Genomic DNA, 18,298 nt, shown 5'->3' with positions numbered 1-18,298 from the left:
GAAGCCCTTTTTTATAAGAAACTTTTTTTGGAAGTAGTAGATTTGCTGCTCGTGGTGGTTTTACTGATTCGTAGGTAACCAGCCAATTTGCAGTTGGATGTACGTCACAACATGTAAAGGTTAGCTAAAAATGCATTGGTTTAGATAGGATTTATTTACTAAAACGCGTGTAGCGCAGCCCTAAACCTTTTTGTGGGAAAACTGTTACGTTTAGGTAAAGCAGAATTTGTCGAAGAATGTTGTAATCAAGCACCAAAAACAAAAATTTATTTTTAGTCGACGAAAAAATTAACCGCAACTAGCGCATCTAGCAGCTGCATTGCATTGATGTGCACGTTTACTGTGTGGCTAGTTGGCAAAATTGCAGCATATAAAACAAAAAACTGAAAATAAAATCATAAATGTGTTCTCCTAATTCTCTACGTCAGGGTTTCCCAAACTTTTTGGGCCGCGGACCCCATTTTCTGAACCTGTTTTTCTCGGATCCTGCTGTCTTATGTCAGCGTTGAGAATACCACAAACAATATCAACACTGGCGATTAGGGTGAATTCTTACAACCGTAAGATACAAGGATAGTGTAAGATCCATTCTAAAGTGGAGTAATTGTGAAATGTACGTATTGTAAAGCTTACGAAACCGCAGTTATGATCACTGCAGTGATTACTGCTTACGCACTGTATAAAAAAAAATTGTTTTTTGAGGTATCGTTACAGACCCCAGTGCAGTCGTTGCGGACCCCGGTTTGGTAATCCCTGCCCTAGGTCACTAAAGAACGTTTTGCAAAAGATTTTAAAATTTACGAATATTTCCTAACTTAGTTGTACGCACCAACAAAAAAACATAACAGATAAGCTTTAGTGTCCGTCTACTTTTAGTTTCAATGCGATTAAGATTTATTCACTGCAGTAAAAACGCACACAACAGCGAAAGTTGGTGTCACGCGCGCTGGTTGCCGTTAAGTGAAGATATTTTTTCTTCGCCTGTACGAAATTTTTTGTTTTTTGTGCTTGGCACTTACATTCTTCGACAAATTCCTGCTTTGCCTAATCAAAAAGATTTAGGCTGCGCTACACGCCTTTTAGTAAATAAAACCAATGCATTTTCAGCCAATCTTTGCCTGTAGCGTTGTGATGTTTAAAAAACGAAACTATGAATAGGAATTGTGTAGCCTGCATGTTTAGAGTTCCCAGTCGTCCGGACATTTACGAAAATTGGCGGTTTAATTCCTGTGTACGTGAAAATTACCGGAATTTTTAAGACGGTACCTCTCAACCTCTTATAATAACATCTGAACTAAGTATCATTCTTTAGTTGTGACGATCGAGAGTCTAAAAGGTCTTTAATGCCTTTTTGTAGTCAAAATTTATTAACGTAACTGAAATAGCTGTGTCCGAAATTTATGTTGTTTGTGAATTGCACTGTTAAGAACTTCACACTGTCCGTGCAGATGGTAGACCAGTATAAAATTCAGTATTCAGCTATAATATGCAAGCTCAACAACATCCTGACAGATTGCGCACAAACATTTAGAATGCTAAACTACCATCAGTATTTGGTATAAATTATAGTTTAGTCCATGCATAAAAATGTCAAATTTATTCGTTCCCTTTCGTCGTCAGATTCAGTTTCATAATGGAATTCGAATCACGACAAAACGTAGCGCTTTATGACGTCACCACTGCTGTGTTTTCGTATGGCGTGCTGTAGTTTTTTGTTTGTTGCGTCATTAGGTAATGGGACGAATTTGTGATGTTAACGCATGGTGTCTTAGGGTCGGTAAGCATGTGTTGTGCCGTAGACAGAAGTTTGTTAATGTTTTAATACATAGAGTTGCCTCCTTGGTGAATAGATTTTGTGATAAATATTCAGGTTGCGAATATTTATTCGACATTGTATACGTGGGTCGAGCGGGGGATTACCCAACCAACACAGCTGATAACTCCACATGTATTTACTTGTGGTTTGTGACCAGTGGTGGGATTCAGCCGGTTCGCACCGGTTCTATAGAACCGTCTCACGAAATTTTATGAGATCAGCGAACCGGTTAGCATTACTGGTAGCTGTCAATATGACTTTTTGTAACAGAACCCGCTGAAAAATATAACTATTGTGATAGAACCGGCTGACAAAAAAATTTAATCCCACCACTGCTTTTGACTGAATGCTGCCAATCGCATGACTCCCTATCGCCCGTCTGTGTGGTGGTTATAGAGCATCTACCATTCTTACATGCGGCGCGTGCTTTGAGAACTGACACAAGTTGAATTCCCATAGTTACAACTACTCACATTAAATCCTGGTGTTGCTTGTAGAATAATTTGTAAAACTATAGCAAGTTACAAGCAGACAGTTCCGCCATTTCAACGCAAGATGCCAAACGGCGGAAACAAACGTTTTCCTTGCCTGCAATCTTCAATACTGGCTTGAATAAATTAACAATAGTTTTGCTTACTTTGCCTGGCAGTGCTTACTGTAGTGACCAAATATGTGTACTTCAGTTTTTTTCTGGCATCTACAATACATTTTATGTTCATGAGTATGTGTGTTTTTAAATTGCATACAAATCTTTACCCACCGTAGGCTATATATGTGTAATATATTTCTACACTGTACTTGCAATACAAAGCTACACCTGCTAATCCAAGAATGGCCGAACGACAAACAGAAGGAGAAAACTCACAAAACATTGTTGCCGAGGTAAGCTTGTTGTTCTTGAATATTAAGATTTGCTGTACTGGTGGTAGGCGTTGGAGAAAATCATTTGTGAGTGACAGATTTTTTTTGCACGTAACAAAACGCATGTGGGCAGCTTAGAGCAGTATTGGATTTCAGAAAATTTTAACGACCATGCTGTCTTTTTGGACGATTAATATTAGTGTGTTTGGTAACTTTTGTTGGTTCCATTCCAGAACCTACACGTACATATTGGTGACGTACATCACCATCAGACTGTAGAAGAACATCTGCATCAGACTGTGGAAGAACATCATCATCACGCCCATTATCATGAATCAACCATTACAGAATCAGAAGATAAACGAGGTAGGGAGTTTTACTAGGGAAGTTTGGAATACAAATGCTTGTATTCAAGTCGAAACCCAACTGATTTAGCATTTATATTCGACCATTTGGAGATGACGAAGTGTTAGCTTAATGCGACGCATTTACTAATATCTGTGTCTTGCCCCAGCAACAACATAGAATCGAATTGACCATATTATGTGACTAAGACCGTCACATTAAAATTGTCACTGCAGATAATGTTTCACTGATTTCTTCATTTTTGTTTATGGTTGTCTGCAATTTTGCTACCAATGATCAGTTAGGTTGCCATGAATGATGCATTGCTATGGAAATCTGGTTCTATGTCACGAAACGCAAGTTCATGTAAATGTACATCGTTGGCTTTTATGTATTAAGTTACTGAGCAAGAGCAATTAACATATACCACGAAGATAGTGACTTTCTAAAGCATGATTCACACCAAACGCGTCTAGCCATGACGGCGTGATTTTCTCGTTCGAAGCGTCTGACGGCGGAGTTAAATCTGATTTAATTTTGCCATCAGCCACAATGATCCAAAGCTCTTTTTCGTTCGGTATTTGGCTAGTTATGATTTATTTTAGGTGGTTTTAAACAATTCTATTTGTACGTATATACCTTATTTGGTGATAAGATTTATTGTTGAAAATGGCGCAAATTGTTTTGCGGTAATTAATTTTTGGACATTGGAAAACGTTTTTTTTTTATTGTAGATCACGAAATATTGTAGATCAGTGCCACTTATGGGGCGCCGTTTTGAAAAAAATTAACTTGCTGCAAGATAAAGCTAAGTTGCGGCAAGATAGCTAAGTTGCCACAACATAGAGCTAAGTTGCGGTAAGATAGCTAAGTTGCCGCAACATAGAGCTATCTTGCCGCAACATAGTGCTAAGTTGCGGCAACTTAGCTATCTTGCAGCAACCTAGCTCTATGTTGCGGCAAGATAATTTTTTCAAAACGGCGCCCCATAGCCACTAACATAGTCATTTGCTCTTCCACCAGTAAAAGCGAACCAAATAATACATATTTCGTAAGTAAACGCTCCGTACATGAATATAAAATAGATCAATAAGTCAATTGTCGTAAAAAATAAAATTAACTGAAGTTTCCTATTGACGTTTTTACGACACAAAGACGCTGTAGATATTGAAATGATTTGCCGCGGTGGCGACAACCGCACTGCTAGTGTAAAGCCTCTTGGCGCTTCCAAAAGCGCGGAAAAATCGGCGACCGTTACGCATCGTCAGCCGCAACCATCAAACGCCTCTGGTGTACAGAGCACTTAAGTTCCAGTTACGGTTGTTGTTGTAAATGCAAGCGAAATGCAAGTGCGAGCAAAAAGTTCTGTCGTTCAGCATGATACCAGAAGGCTGTGGGTGTGCATGTCTTGCAAGACCATGGTTGTCACAACACCGACCTGCTTTTAAGGAAATCCATATTTTGATTGAAATAAGAATGTGTCTGACTTCAGCATTTAAGTTGAAAGCATTCTGTCCGTGACCTTTTTGCGTGAAATGTGTAAAAACGTTTCCAGACACTTTTACGTGTTTAGTAATTTGTGTTTGGATCCAGATGCTCGGGAGCACTCAATTCCTTTGTAGAATCATGATGTGCATGCGATCATTTTGTCTACTTGAACGAATAGTGCACTTTACAGCTTGTCAGAATAATGCGTTTAACAGGTTTCGAAAACTGTGTGTGCCGCGAAAAATTGATGAAAGAGTTTCGACGGAGATATGAAACCATTCTACACATGCGCTTATAAGTTGCCACTGCAAACATTCTGGTTATGTGGCATCAAACCATGAATTGTTTAAATAGTTTGCTCACAACTCATAACCTCGTGACATCACAAATAACCTACGTAACCATTTTACAAACCATTTGAGGACAAGTGTTGGAATATTTCGGTAGCAGTGACAAGCGAAACTGTGCAAACATACGGGAAGTAAAAGTGTTTGTGAAAACGTTTAAATCAGTCGGTAGATACGACAGTACAGGGACAGCTATTTCCAATATGGTTTACGATGGACAGAAGATTCCAGTTTACCGTATCTAGTGTTAAGCCAAACTGTCAAATGAAGCTACGGTGCCAGTAAGTTACCGAGGCATCTTCACGCCGATCACATGGGCTTAGAAAGTGAGGAATTTTCTTCACGCTTCTTTGGCCAACATGTAAAACAAACACTGTAGCTAAAACACCTACGTTTATCTACGATGAAGCATTTTTTGCTGACTGTGGAACGGAAACACTCTCATACAATCGCTGAAAGTTCTTCCTCTGAAAACAGAAAATATACAACTTTGTAAAAAAACCTGGCTTGTTTCCCATGTTTTGCTGAGTGATTATGATTTCGATTGAGGAACATAACTAGTAGAAAGTTTCAACAATAATAAAAAATATTACTCACATTATTTGACTTGGCTATAAAGCGGGTTAGAACTGTGGCATTAACAGTAGGCTGCGATTTGTCAGTTATAGCAGGATTGAAACATCACTGTCGTTATGAACATTGACTTCCGGCAGATATCATGTTGGCTGCAGATCCCGTCACCGATGGTGTTCTTGGACCAGAAATTTTTTGTAATTCATAAGTCTTTGATTATTCTGCAGATATAGCCTCAAGATTGAGCCGCCTTTTCAGCTCAATTTCATACAGCACCCGTTACCGCGTAACTACCTGACTTAAAACGCCCAAAACTCTACTTAAAACTGCCTAAAACTGGCTCAAATTCGTCCAAGCAGAGACTACTAACTTAGTCCAAGCAACGGCACATGTGCTCAAACGTAAAATTGAACCCCATGCATCACTGATTGCTTTGTGGCGTCCTTCTTTTGTGACAGAGGATTAAATACAAGGTGGAAATTTTCCGGAGCCAAACATATTTTAGTAGAAATACCAATATGCGTCCTTCAGCAGTTTTTTAAGCTCCATTAAGTGTACTGCATTGTGGGTAAAAATCCAACCAATCAGAGAGTTACAACTCGAAATTTGCCTGTTACAACTAAATATACTCTGTGATGTTTGTCGATGTCATCTGAAATTATGTTTGTTCCTACCCCTACGAAGCAAAGTAGTTCCATAAATTGACGTAAAATAAGAGTTAGATCAACTAAAACTTTGTAAACAAGCATTTGAAATGAAAATATGATGATACATTATACAGTTGGCTATCAAACTAAACAGCAGACAATTTTTTCCCGTTTTTGTACTTAAGGATTTTATCATTTTTCTGTGGCATTAGAAGTTACCATTACAATATAATTTGACAGATAAACACTAATCCTTAATTTGTGTTGTGGTTATGCAACATGCTGCAATAAAATTAAACCAGCCAAACATAGATGCTAGAGGCCTAGAGCCCACTGTTTTGTCTAAAAACAACTGTAACATGGATTTATAATCTGAAAAACCTGTTTAAAATTTGCAGAAGAAAAGTTGCAACAGGCAGTTGATGAAATCAAAAAGTATCAGCTTGAAAATCTTGATCCCGATGTTGTCCCTTACAGTGAAGAGTTGCAAAAGGTTGAAATACCAGAGGTTCAACCAACACTGATACATACTGATATTTACAAAGGAATTGATCCTCAAAAGGAAAATGAGTTTCAGCCATCAACAAGCAAGAGGGGCGAAGCTCAATTTGTTGGTGAACACATCAAATTTCAGCAACTAGTTTCAAGCTTCAAAGAACAAAAAAAGGAAGGCATATTTCTAGCTTTTCTTGGACCGGCTGGATGTGGCAAAACCACTCTTTCAAAGAGATTATGCAGGCAACTAGAAACAGAACATCACTTAGTGCTTCATCTTCGGTTCATGTATTTAAACTACTGCAATAGAAAGCTTAGTTTGCAGGAGCTTCTGCTGGATAACCAGTTCAACCATGCTTCAGAGGAAACACTCAGTTTGGTTTTCCAGTGGATGATAAAGAACCCAGAAAAGTGTGCTTTTATTTTTGATGGATTAGATCAGGCAACCTGGACACTAGAAAACCTGGCACCTGTAAATGAGAAGTATCACACTCCCTTGCCAGTACAACAGCTTGTTGCTAACCTTTGCAGCAGGCAATTTTTTCCAAAATCTACATTGATTTTTACTTCTCGACCCCACTCATTACTATTAATACCATTAGGACTCCGACCTAAGCCAACAATTTATGTCACTGATCTTTCTCCTGAGGATGCAAAGGCATTGTTTTTTGGTTACGCAGGTGATAAAGCAAATGAACTGTGGAACAAACTTGCAACTAAATCTCCACAATTGCTTGATTTATGCCGCAATCCAATGCTTTTACAATTTATTGTTTATGCTGGGTTATTTGGTGAGGTGCACAGTATTTCCACCATAACTAATGTATTTGATGAAGTTTTGCAACAACTTGGTCACTCTGAGCATGCAAAAGGAGAGAAATTAGATAACCTCAAATTGCCACTTAGCCAAATGGCATATGAAGGCATGGTTCGTAAAACCGTTGTGTTCACAGATGATGACCTTCAAAAAGTGGGTTTAGAAGATGTAAAAGTACAGGATGTAGTGTTCAAAATGGCAAAGTTCTCCCGGTTTCCCAGTCGTAGAGTCTTTGATGGGAGAGATGTTCTCTTCTACTACCTTCATCAAGTTCTGCAGGAAATGTTTGGTGCATACTACATTTCTATGTTCATGTCAGATAAAAAATTTTATCAAATCGTGGATGATTTAATTTACAAACCCCATTGGGCAATGGTTCGTCGTTTTGTGTGTGGCCTTTTGCTCGGACACAAACCAGGTATGTGCTGCGCATTGGAAAGTTTGTGCTTTAATGACCATTATTTTTATTTTATAATTTTCAATCCAAGCCTCTGGAAGTGGACGTGGTGAAACCAGTTCGGAATCTGATCCTGTCAATAGTGCGGTCAGCGGTATGACAATTTCCAAGATGCATAAAATCCGTCAGTACTATATTTATTTGGTATTTGTGTATTAAAAATGTGTTTCTGTTATCTTTTTTGCTGACAAAACTTTGCCGATTGCAATGAACTTAAATGTAATTGAAAGAAAAAGAAAGATATATTATATGCTATACTATATATTGTTACTCATTGTTTTACAGCTTGCAGAGAAGGTTTGGCTTCAACAAACGTAAAATCTACTTCATCCAAATCATTAGATGGCGCAACAAATTCCAAGGCCCAACTGTCAAAACAGTCGCCGGAAAATGGTGGTAAATGTTTTCGAAGCAGAAAACTGTTTGAGTGAAACATAACCAACAACAATGCCTACATTTTTGATCTGTGCTGCACAAGATTTGGCAGTGTATTATGTGTTAAAGCATGGTTGTGTTGTACTTTGAACTGAATATCAAAATGCCAATTAACAACCAGAAACAGGATTTAATGCCCATTGAAAGTTCATGACACATGTCGCAGCATGCAATTTCACAACAATTGGTATTTTTGGATGGAATTTGTCTATGTTGCAATTTTTTGTGCACACCACTTAAAAAGCCCTTACAGGTTGAGAACCACTGGAACAATTATTTAAAATTTTACTAGAATTTCAACCAATGTTTGTACGCTGTTTCATCAAGGCACTTGTAAACAGATGGTATCCCAGTATATCTTGTTTATGATTTGTAATACATATGTTTCTACAGCTGGTGAAACCTCCACTGCTGCAGCTGAACTTGAGGCAACCAGAATACATCAAATAGATGGTGGTGAACTAGGACATGTAAAAAGTAAGTTCTGCCCTATATACGCACATTGCTTAAACTGATTTTTAGTGCAAGAAACGAAGTATCACATTTTTACAACACAAACTGAAGAGTAATGTTGCCACCATGGTTTGCATTCATATATTTGTTGGTATTTATTATAATCATTGTTTTACATAAACCTGTGGTTTAAGGCACATAATCTAATTGTTAAATGGTATGAATATTACAACACTTCACTAAAGTCTACAAAAAATAGGAAAAATAATGATCTATATATATGCTATACTATATATTTCAACACATTGTTTTAAAGCTTTCAGGGATAGTTTGGCTTCAACAAATATCGAATCGTCTTCATCCAAAACATTAGATGGCACAACAACTTCCAAGGCCCAACATTCAAAACAGTCGCCGGAAAATGGTGGTAAACATATACAAGGCAGATAACATAACATAACAACAATCCTTTCTTTTTTAAACTGCGCTGCACAAGATTTGACAGTGTATTATGTGTTATAGCATGGTTATGCTTGACTTGATAAACTCAGTATTTTTGTTTAGTTTCTTCCAATTCTAATACAAAAAAACAAACAGGTTTTTTTGCAAGACTTTTTTCAAGACGTTCAAAGAAACATCCAAAACATGCAGGAAAAGGTTAAATTTATAAATTTTTGAATTTTATTTCCCTGCTTCTCGGCAGTGACATTGCAGCCAATCTGGGTGTTTCTATTTTGTTGAACTTTCATACCTTAGCTGGAAGAACTATGGTTCCTAATGACCAGGGTTATGAGTTCAAACTCCAGTGCTTTTTTATATCTTAAGCTGTTAGGAAAAGAAGCTTTACCAGGCTTGGCTGTGATGCCGCTGTTACTTGGTGTGCAACGTTTTAGTGCTGTAAGCATGCCACAGTAGCTCAATCCATTTGTTGTGTTAATCTAAACAATCATGTATTGTTCATGTAAATTTAACACCTGTTTCTACAGCTGGTGAAGCCTCCACAGCTGCAGCTGAACGTGAGGCAACCAGAATACATCAAATAGATGGTGGTGAGCTGGGACATGTAAAAAGTAAGTTCAGCCCTATATTCGCACGCTGCTAAAGTGCTTTTTGTCGCAAGTACCGAAGTATACCATTTTTGTAACACATATATCCATTGGTATATATAATATCCATTGTTTTGCATAAACCTGTGGTTTTGGGCACTTAAATTAATTGTTCAATGTTATGACATAACATTACTTCACATATGCAAACATTTCGACCTATGAGGTCTCATCAGTGCAGTTGTTGACTGTGGCACTGTGCTAGCTTTTACACTAGCAGTCACGCTGATTTCCAAATATGACATTCGTGTAGTGAATCCCTGCTGTGAAGTCTAACTGGCAAACTCCCACAGACAGAGCAGTGGCCTGGAATGCCCAGGTCCAGCTTGGTTGTTAAGCCACTGTAGGCCGTAACTCACAATTAAATCCTAAAAATTGAGTTTTGGAGGTCATTTGCCTTCGTGCACCTGGTGACAGTTTCTCTTGTTTGTCAAAAAAAAAAAAAAAAAAAAAAAAAAATTGATTGCAGCTGCATTAAGACAGCACATGGGTGGTTTTGCAAAGGCTTACTGCTAAACTGCCAGTCCTAGGGGGGTGTACAAACAGCCCCGGGGCGGCCCCAAAACAGTTACAATACATCTAATTCATAATGAATTGTGTGGAGGAGGGTTGGAGGCTTTATTTAGTCGCAAATGGAGGGTCCTTTCTGTGATTCATTTTTTACAAAACAAACCTACACTTTTTTCTGCTTTTTTAGCCAAAATAATGGCCAACAGGGGGACAAAATCCCCTGGGGGAGTGGTTAAAGTAGTTATCTCGAATATAATTTTGACCAGAATTCCTAGACAAGGGTCGGGACTAACAGAAAATCACAAACTGAGCATACTTTCTGTGATTCATTTTTCCACAAAATCGACCTCAATATTTTGGTAGTTTTTCAGCTACATGTTCAACAATACCCTCTACCAATTTACTGTCTGACTAATAACCCTGAAAACCATAGTAAAACTGCCCCAAACACGCTGAAAATCGCCCTGGCAACAGCCTGATCATTTGCGCTCATTCATCCAAAACACTGACACGCTGAAAATCGCCCTGGCAACAGCCTGATCATTTGCGCTCATTCATCCAAAACACTGGCACCCATGCATGACCTATTGCATTTCCCAACCAAGAAACTCTATTCCACAGAAATACAGAGTTGCGGCCTGTAACCTAATTTATTTATTATCAAAATTATCAAATGAGGCCTTCGTATTGGGTTAACCCTTATTGGTGTACATAAGTGCCATTAAATTGCTGTTATCACCTTGATTGTTTTTTACAGGTGATGGAAGTGGTTCCAGTCTAAAAACCTTGCCATCAACCTCAGTCAAGACTGCTTCCAGTGATCCAGCATCCTCCACACTTGGTAGTCAGTTACATTAAAAACAATCTTTTTTCTTATTTAAAAAGAAAAAAAAAACTTTGCTGTAACATCTGTAACCAGTAAAGTAATACATGGCATTTAGGTGTAAAAATCTGTGACCATCTAATTGATGCCAAAGTTAAGATGCTGCTGTCATTTAACATATTTGTTTTGTTGCACTTGTCTCCATTGACTGACCCTGCCTGCCTTTCTTACAATTAGTTGGTCTTGCACTGATAACGAACACAAACATTTGAAACAACATATTTTTACTTTTCAGTTGCTTCTAATTTCACCACAGAAAAAAAAATCAACTGCAAGTGTAATAACTGTGACCCCTTTTTTTCTCATCTAATCATAAGAAAATCATTTTGCTGTAATAATTGTAACCAGGAAAGTAATACAAGGCATTGTCTGCATTGACCGGCCCTGAACGATTTGCAAAACCATGATTACAATTTGTTACACAACGTTGCTTTACGCGAAAAGCTTGCTGTTAAACTTTCACATACTTTCCACTACAAGTTACCACTATATTGGGTAAACGGGCATCGTGGTTTCGAAAGTCTCGCATCTCATCACGCATCTAATATACGCAGGTTATATTTGTGGAAAACGCACATTGGGAGTTTTATATAATTCTCCCATCCAAATACGTGGCTTCTATTTTTGCCGTAAATGTTGATCTTGTTATTTTCAGACAAACGTGCGAAAAAATTGTTGAAGAAACTTTCGAAATACCTGCGAGAAAAAAGGCCCAATGGATTATATTTACGTGGATACGAGTTACGAGGTTAGTATTTATTTCCAGTCTGTGTGATGCGTGTTTGTGAACGTATAGCTGTTACATCACAATTGTTGTATTTTCGAATAGCACAAAATAATAGAATGAAGGTAAGTACAGGGAGACCTGCCTTTATAGCAGGAACTTCAATTAACATTCCGGCACTGGAATTTTGCGAATGCAATTTAACGCAGGGTACGAAATAAACACAGAGTGCGAAATGAGTATTCTGTTGCGTACCACAAAAAACAATAAGCATTGTGACGTCGCAATTCCATTGTTCTTATAGAAGAGGATGGAATAAAAATGTTCAGGTTGAAAGTTTTAAAGGAAGGTCGCATATTTTTTGTCGGATAAAGTTTATGTTTTCCTTCCAGTAAGTTAATGTTTTTGTATTTGATTAATTTGTTGGATCTTGTCTTGTTTAAATCCGATTAAAAGTGAAGAAATCTTGTTTGAAGTTTGCAATAAAAAGTTTTAGTGATTTAATAAAACTTCCGCCATGTTTGTTTTAATAAACTTGTCCCGGTTTCAGATTTCCTCGTAGATTTACAGGAAGTTGACGAAATATCTAGAGATGAAATTGCCCTCTCTTGTCCTCGGGTGTTGAATTTAGACTTAGTCCCACTGAAGATTTCGGATGTTTTCGCTCTCGCGGATTTCCTCCCACGGATTCGAGAACCCAGTTTGGAGCTGGAGTTGAGGAAATGCGAACTTAATTCCGAAACTTTAAACATGATCTGTGAAGCGATTATGAAGATGGGACCCAAGGTTGGTTTTCATTATTTTGAGAATAAATATTTGTTTAAATCCATGATATTTTTATAAAACTTACTTTTTTTAATTAAAAGTGAAAACATGGAGTTAATTTTAATTCGGTTTTAATTAAAAAAAATCTGTTTTAAAAAAAGTTTGCAACAAAGATTTCCGACCAATCTTCATATTTTAAATAGTTGGGAGTTCTCATCCTGAATTCCAACAAGTTTGAACGAAAAGATGTTGGAAATATTTGTCGGATTCTCCCTAAAGTGGATGGGGGGTTGTGGCTGTATGGATGCGGATTCGATTCCGAATCTATTCGAGTCTTGAGAGAAGAGATTAAAAAACTGAAAAACTCGGTCAGAATTTAGCTTAATTTATATTTGCATTAAAACATGGTTTTGTTAATTTTGATGAAATTAAAAGTTTTGTGTTTTTTTTTTTAGCCGGGAGTTTCGGGTTTGGATCGTCAGTAAATATTCCTTCCTCTCATCCGATGAAGACTCCAGTGGTCCGGATTAAAACAAAACACGAGACTTTCAGAATTATTTGTGTTTTTTTTGTGATTTGTTCAAAATAAATGTTTTTTACTGTAAATAAAATTGCTACGAAATATATAAAGTGAAATATGTCTGGAGCAGAAAGTGAGACGAAAGCTTTCCGACATTTTTATTCCAGTTTTCAGAAGAAAGAATACCAGGGGTTGTTTGTAGAATAGAATGTTGTCATGTAGGAACGTAACAGACGGATCTACTTGGTCTTGGAATAAAATTAAAACTTCTACTGTCCCAAATTATCTTATTTTCCAATGTATTGGTTTTAAATGCAAGAAATCTCATTGCAAATGAAGAGTGAAATTTCCCACAAACTGACAACGTCCATGAATCAAGTTACAAGAGAATATGTTGGTTAATGAAGTAAGTGTATGTCTTGTATTGGTCTGTTGTACACAAATACTTACTTGCAGTTTAGTTGTGCGCTGTGTAAAAGTTGGTTGCTGGGTTTATTTTTAAATGAATCCTCGAGTCAATCCAGATAAGAGAAAATCCTAGAAGAAATTTTACCTAAAATCTGAATAAAAAAGTTAATGAGAACAAATTGTCGGCTCCAAAAACCATCACTAATCCACACAATGAATTGTTGCTGGAAGAAGTCCTAGTCATCATGCTGACTCCAAACTAAATTAATTTGTAACTTTTGTCAACAGAAATCATATTAAGTGAGTTGCAGACTGGACAACTGGGCCAATGTTTTGATCTGTTAGATCACATCAGTGCAGCTTGGTGTTGGCTCTTGACAATCTTTCTCGCCAAACAACCAGTCAAAGATTTCCACAAACACTGGTTGCAAACCTCTGAAGACAATCGAGGTGAAAACCCTATGTCCATGTAAAATCTGAAACCAGTGCTGCCGTCGGGCTCCATGTCACAGTAAATAATATATATATATATGCAGGGCTTGTGAAATTTTCTGGAAAAGATAGTTGAATTTTTTGGGGAATTTAAGCTTATACCAGTGGTTCTTAACCTGTGTCAGTGCAGCAGGGGCCAGCAACTTTTTTAACATTACGCGTGTGTTTATAAATTATGTACGTGCAAACCAGAGTATGTTGCCCTTATCTTGTTACCGCTGTGTTGTCACCGCACATTACTTATATCATTATATAAATTTTATTGTGTAAATTTGTGCGATTCTTTGGCATTTATCTTTGTAACGTATCTTTGGGACGCAAGCCAATCCCGAACGCATGTAAAAGTACTGAAGTATGAACTGATAAATCACTTGGCATGCCATGAATATTAACTTAATGTGCCAGGGGTTGCCGACCCCCTCCATAGAGTGTTGTCAGGAAGTCTGCCACAACCTCTAAATACTCACTCTAAGTGATTTATAAACCCCTATTTTTCAAAAAATGTTTGTGCAGTTTACAATATGAGCATGGATATATGCAAAACAGTAGAAGCAAGTAACAACCTGGTTATATGGAAAACACATTGTGACTTTTACCCCATACTTTAAAAATTGGCAGGAACAGATTTATCAAAACATCTAAAGGGGTCAATGGCTTTTCTGACTACTTTGTATGCCAGGACAAAGAGGTCTAGAGTCACTGAATTAGATGATTGACCAACACAACGAATCCCAGGAAATTTTGATCTGAACAAGAGGTCGCATTCAAAAAAGTTGGGTTGCCACAAGCGGTATTTAACTTTGTTGTACGTAAATTTCAATGAAAGAAATACAGAAAACTTATGTGATACTTTTTCCTTGGTATTGATATTGCTATATTATCACAAGTGTGTGTAACTATGCCTATATAACATTATTTTGCTGCATAAACTTTACAACAGTAATTTCTTGTAGCATTATTAAACAACTATTTTTTTTGTTTTATTACATTAAAACCATGTTTTGTTTGGCTGTCATAATTATGCATTTGTTTGAGATTTGCCAAGTTGAAGTGGTACTCTAGTTGCGAGTCGCCAGTGGTCGCAAAACCTTTCATTTTTCATTTATCCACCAGGTTGTACTGAAGAGTAAAACATCACCAAGACAACATCAAGAATATTCAAATCCCTGTGTGGTCAAAACAAACACACAAAAAAAGAATGACATGACCTCTAATTTCCACAAGGTCACCAACAACATGCCTGCCCTACATTGAATCCTTGTAGTTGGTGCAAAAAAGGTTAGAACGACTTTGTTAATAAAGAAAGAGCAAACACATTTTTGATTTTATGTTGACCCCTACATATGTTAAGTGGAATTTAATAAAAGTATGTGCTGGATGGCTCTTTATGCAGACTAAAACATATTAGATGAAACCAAGCAGTTTAGATTATAAAGGTCTGACTGTAGTTGTTGTTTCTCGAATTTATTGACAAAAGCAAAAGAACCATCAAGAAAAACGTCTTTATCTAAAACTCTTCTACAAACATAAGTGTTTCTGATTGCAAACCTGTAAATACCTGTGATGTTTTTGCAGAGTCATACCGATGCCAACCTGAGGATTGGAAAATAACGACTGGAAATAATGGAGTTGTTGTAAACACCAATACTTCTCTGCAAGGACATCCTGGGTAAAACTCACCCAAATTGTAATATTAGAAGTTAAACACACTTCGATAGAATGCAATCTTACTCATAACAGAAAATGACAATGAAAGATGACAAACATACGGCAAGCAGTATTGCTTTTAATCAATGCAAAAAAATGCAAAAAGTTTTGCATAAATGATATTTTGTGAATTGTCTGAGACAAGGTTATGTTTTTGTTTTTGACCTTCCCCACCATTGATATAGGTCATTGTTATTTAATTGTTACAAAATAATGAAGTATTGATGAATAATATATTTGATTATATTTTGACATTCTGTGCAAGTGTGCAAGATATGTGATATTCACATAACATCATGAAAACTAATTCACTTTTTGAATTTCAACAGGTTTCCATACATTGGAGACATCCACTAACATGCTGTAAACCCCACACTTGACATTACCTTCTTACAGCTTCACATTGTGTTAAATTCATCTCAAATGTAAGTGTTTCTTGTGTGCAATCTGTTTCATAAAGAGGATTGATTCGCTCATGTTTTCTTGATTAACTTTCAAAACAACAAATAGTATTATTGATCTGTTTCCATGGTGACAGGTTAACCAATGAGACCAGCGGTCGGGGCCTGGGGTGGGTGGTTACAGGTTACTACAAATCAAAGGATTCACATGACCTAATTATTGAAGAGGAAAACCTCACTATGTGATCATTCCCAACTATACTGATGCAAATCATTCAAGTGGAAAGTCTACGGGGACAATGTCGTTCTACACAAGATCTCACTTTTTCCGAATTCGAATATTCTCCCATATAATCAGTATGTCAGCTTGGATTTTAGTACAAAATCACAATTTTATTCAAATGTAATCCATGTACTTTTCTGTTCCATTACCAACCTATTTCTATGTTTGCAGTGGATTTATGCAGTCAACATGTTTGCCTCTTGGACAAAACCAGTTTTCATCACAATATGAGTATAGAATATCTGGTTGGGAATGCGGGGTGCAGGAAGTTTTCTATGTTTCTGGATATAATTGTTTATTGGGGTAATGCTAAAGGTGAAATTATACAAAGCACATGTTACTTGAAAACTTTTCAGCGCTGTACAAACTTACCCTATTTCTTTTATCTTTATGTATTAAAACTGAACAAGCTGCAAGTGACATCCACAACAGTAATGAAAGTGAAAATCGCATTTCATTTTTAGAATAATGAACAAATCACTATTTTCCAATTAATCGCAGCAGCATGTCCAGCAAAAAATAGCCACCAGTGGCACCAATGAGCATATTCGTCCATGAGAATTGCAGTCGCCTACTTGGCTGTTTGAACCTGATAATGTTTACTGCAGTAAGAGCGGAAATTTTCTTTTTCCCCTTTAGCTACTGTATCGTTAAATCGAGTCATTCTTGCTTATCTAAACATATTACCACAAACAATTTCCAGTCTTGTTTTTCAGAACGACGGCACTGACACATGTGGTGGTGATATTGGGGGTCCTTTGGCATGTTTAGACCCCAACACGACATGTCACACTATGTGGGATATTACAAGTTGGGGCATCGGTTGTGGAAACGTAAACAAACCTGGGATTTACACGAGGGTGTCAAGCTTTGTTCGATCTTATCAGATTCTTGGTAAATATTACCAACATTAATGATTGAGACTGCGCCGGTTTGTGTTTTTTTTATTTGTTTTTGTGATTTTGACAGTTTTATAGTTTCCAAAACCAACAAGGCATTTAATTGACCAGGATGAAATAATTTTAAACAAATCATCGTTTACAAGGTTTGTAACTGCGCCTTAAAAACTACTTGTAACCATTACTAAATAATATAACAAAGTACAGTGCATAGACAGGATGGCCGAGTTGTCTGAGGTAATGCGACCTGAAAGCAGCGCGTTTATTATGTACTACAGGTATTTTCTTAAGATTTTACCAAAAAAGCACAAAAAATTTGTTTACGCCTGTAACAATTGCTAACCTTGAATGGAAAGCTTCCATGCTTTCCATTTACTAAAGATAGTGAAGGCATTTGTAATACTCAGGAAGAAATAAACCATGTAAAACCAGTTAGTTTAATGCATTCTTTTTCAAAAGTACTTTTACCTAAAATGCTGTGTACTTCAGATGTATTTGTGATAAACTCCACCGCCGCACCAACTGAACTATCGAAGGATGTGGCAAACCATCTATCAAGTTTATGTAAGTGCAATTTATCGTATCCGACAATATTAAACCAAACAAAAGTAGTTTTTACAAGACAATATTTTTTCCAAACAAATCTCACGTAAATATTTCCTTTAACTACAGGTTTTGGACGACGAGGTGGCCAAGTGGTTAAGACGATGGATCGCTAATCCATTATGCTCTGCACGCATTTCCGAAAGTTTTCTTTGCTTGCACGAGTCCGGAGGGGTGTAAACATTTTCCTTGCCTCAACCCTAGCTGTGAGTTGCTATTCAGTGGCGATATACACTATTGTTCTTAAAATAACACGACATAGA

General features: G+C 37.1%; 1 protein-coding gene and 1 long non-coding RNA gene across 5 annotated transcripts in view; both read left to right on the top strand.

Annotated features, from left to right (window-relative positions):
* Positions 1–18,298, top strand: part of LOC145908051 (uncharacterized) — a 161,810-nt gene that overhangs the window by 138,577 nt on the left and 4,935 nt on the right. The window contains exons 2-6 of one of the 4 annotated variants that reach the window (XM_082995223.1): positions 16,388–16,607; positions 16,705–16,848; positions 17,250–17,427; positions 17,922–17,996; positions 18,105–18,241. In XM_082995223.1, the coding sequence (XP_082851349.1) occupies positions 18,158–18,241 (84 nt within the window). In that variant the 5' untranslated portion in view covers positions 16,388–16,607; positions 16,705–16,848; positions 17,250–17,427; positions 17,922–17,996; positions 18,105–18,157. Of the gene's footprint in view, positions 1–16,387; positions 16,608–16,704; positions 16,849–17,249; positions 17,997–18,104; positions 18,242–18,298 lie in introns of all 4 variants that reach the window. The other 3 variants (XM_082995224.1, XM_082995225.1, XM_082995227.1) reach the window with 3 other exon arrangements.
* The window catches only part of LOC145908060 (uncharacterized), a 134,613-nt gene continuing 130,268 nt past the window's right edge, over positions 13,954–18,298 (top strand). Inside the window, exons 1-2 of the long non-coding RNA XR_014402938.1 lie at positions 13,954–14,100; positions 14,761–14,947. This is a non-coding gene — a long non-coding RNA (uncharacterized LOC145908060). The remainder of the gene's footprint in view (positions 14,101–14,760; positions 14,948–18,298) is intronic.

This window comes from Ascidia mentula, chromosome 7 (assembly GCF_947561715.1).
Source record: "Ascidia mentula chromosome 7, kaAscMent1.1, whole genome shotgun sequence".
Classification (NCBI taxonomy): domain Eukaryota; kingdom Metazoa; phylum Chordata; class Ascidiacea; order Phlebobranchia; family Ascidiidae; genus Ascidia; species Ascidia mentula.
The sequence above is the reverse complement of the archived record's forward strand: the minus strand, read 5'-3'. Positions and strand labels throughout refer to the sequence as shown.